Genomic DNA, 1399 nt, shown 5'->3' with positions numbered 1-1399 from the left:
GAGCAATGAAAGCCCAGTTTTGTTAGCCTCTCACCTTCCAGGCATCATTGAAGAGCTCACCATCATTTTCAAAGCAACCGTTACTTTTCTGTTTGCTTGAAAGCCAAATTAAGGTCTGTTTTTGAATATTTTCATCAATGAATGTATATTTTTTCATCCTTTCAAATGTCTTAAAAGTAAGGGCACTAAGCCTGTAGTGTAAACCAGCAGAGTAACAGTTAGACAAAAATAAATGATGATATTTATTCCATACATAGGTTTATCACTATTGTTGCTTCATAATGGTTACATTCAACTTGTCTAATGTTGGCTGCAATGAGTGAAATGTTATGAATGCCAGTAAGTGAAACTGAGAGTAATTTTCAGCACGTTAATGCCCAAATGTCTTACCACGTAATCCATTAGATTATCCATACATGGAGAGAGAGCTAGTGTAATTACATGCTTTAAGGCTTTCTAATTTCGTTTTCTTGAATCTGTATGAGATTCTCACAAGTACAGAGTAGACTGTGCCATTTTCCAATGAATTAACTAGCTGTGTAAATATAGGGGGTCATCATTAAATGATCAGGATGCTAAGCAAATTGCCATACGATGGTAGATGCATCTTTTGTTGCATTAGAATAGTCAAATCTTTTAGTTTTGTCTGATTCTCCTCTCTACATTCACATTGAAATCCACTTTTCTTTCAAATGCCCACTGAGCGTATCCCCCCACCTCCTTGCAAGCCTTCCTCAGATAATTCTTATATTACTTAAAATAAAACTCTTATCTCTCACCATATACTTCCTTTTTGATTCTTCTGCCAAAACATACTGTATGAACCATCAGAGTTTCTGAAAGACAACTGCTTTTGATAACCTAAAATACAACATTGTAGGACATTACTTTTTAACCTAAGAAAGTTAGAAGAAAAAGAATAATGTAGTACAAGTCCTGGGTTTTGGTATTAGAAACATGAAAATTACTAAGATGATCATTTAAACTTGAATTTCAGAAACTGAGTTTCTCTACCCATAGGGATAAAAATGGGACTCCCATTATATAAGGCTTTGCTGATAAATAAAATGGCACATATGACTATGCCTAGCTCAGTAACTGGCTCATCATTGGTATTTACTAACTGTTTAATATCTTTCCCTGTTGCTGTATGGCTCTCACGGAAAAGTGATGTCATGGAGAATGAGCACACTTATTGAAATCGTGTTTTATTTATTTAAAAAAAAATCATACATCCTTTTTATTGTTAAGTCATAAAGAGGTATCAAAATTAAAAGCAAAACATTACAGGGTAAGACTTAACAAAACTACTAAGGAGCATCAAAGGAAGTGAAAATGGGACTAGGTGCAGGGCAATATGAATTAATGAACATGGGAAGGACAAGGATGGGGCAACAGT

General features: G+C 34.6%; 1 protein-coding gene across 1 annotated transcript in view; it reads right to left on the bottom strand.

The window, feature by feature from the left end:
* LOC100945761 (ovostatin homolog 2-like) overlaps positions 1-1399 on the bottom strand; it is a 55343-nt gene that overhangs the window by 9484 nt on the left and 44460 nt on the right. The window contains 2 exon segments of the mRNA XM_023509145.1: positions 35-191; positions 780-861. Of these exon segments, the coding sequence (XP_023364913.1) occupies positions 35-191; positions 780-861 (239 nt within the window).

Source organism: Otolemur garnettii, unplaced genomic scaffold (assembly GCF_000181295.1).
Source record: "Otolemur garnettii isolate 467f Iridium unplaced genomic scaffold, OtoGar3 scaffold00423, whole genome shotgun sequence".
Taxonomy (NCBI): domain Eukaryota; kingdom Metazoa; phylum Chordata; class Mammalia; order Primates; family Galagidae; genus Otolemur; species Otolemur garnettii.
Note: the sequence above shows the minus strand (reverse complement) of the source record. Positions and strands in the feature narration are given on the sequence as shown.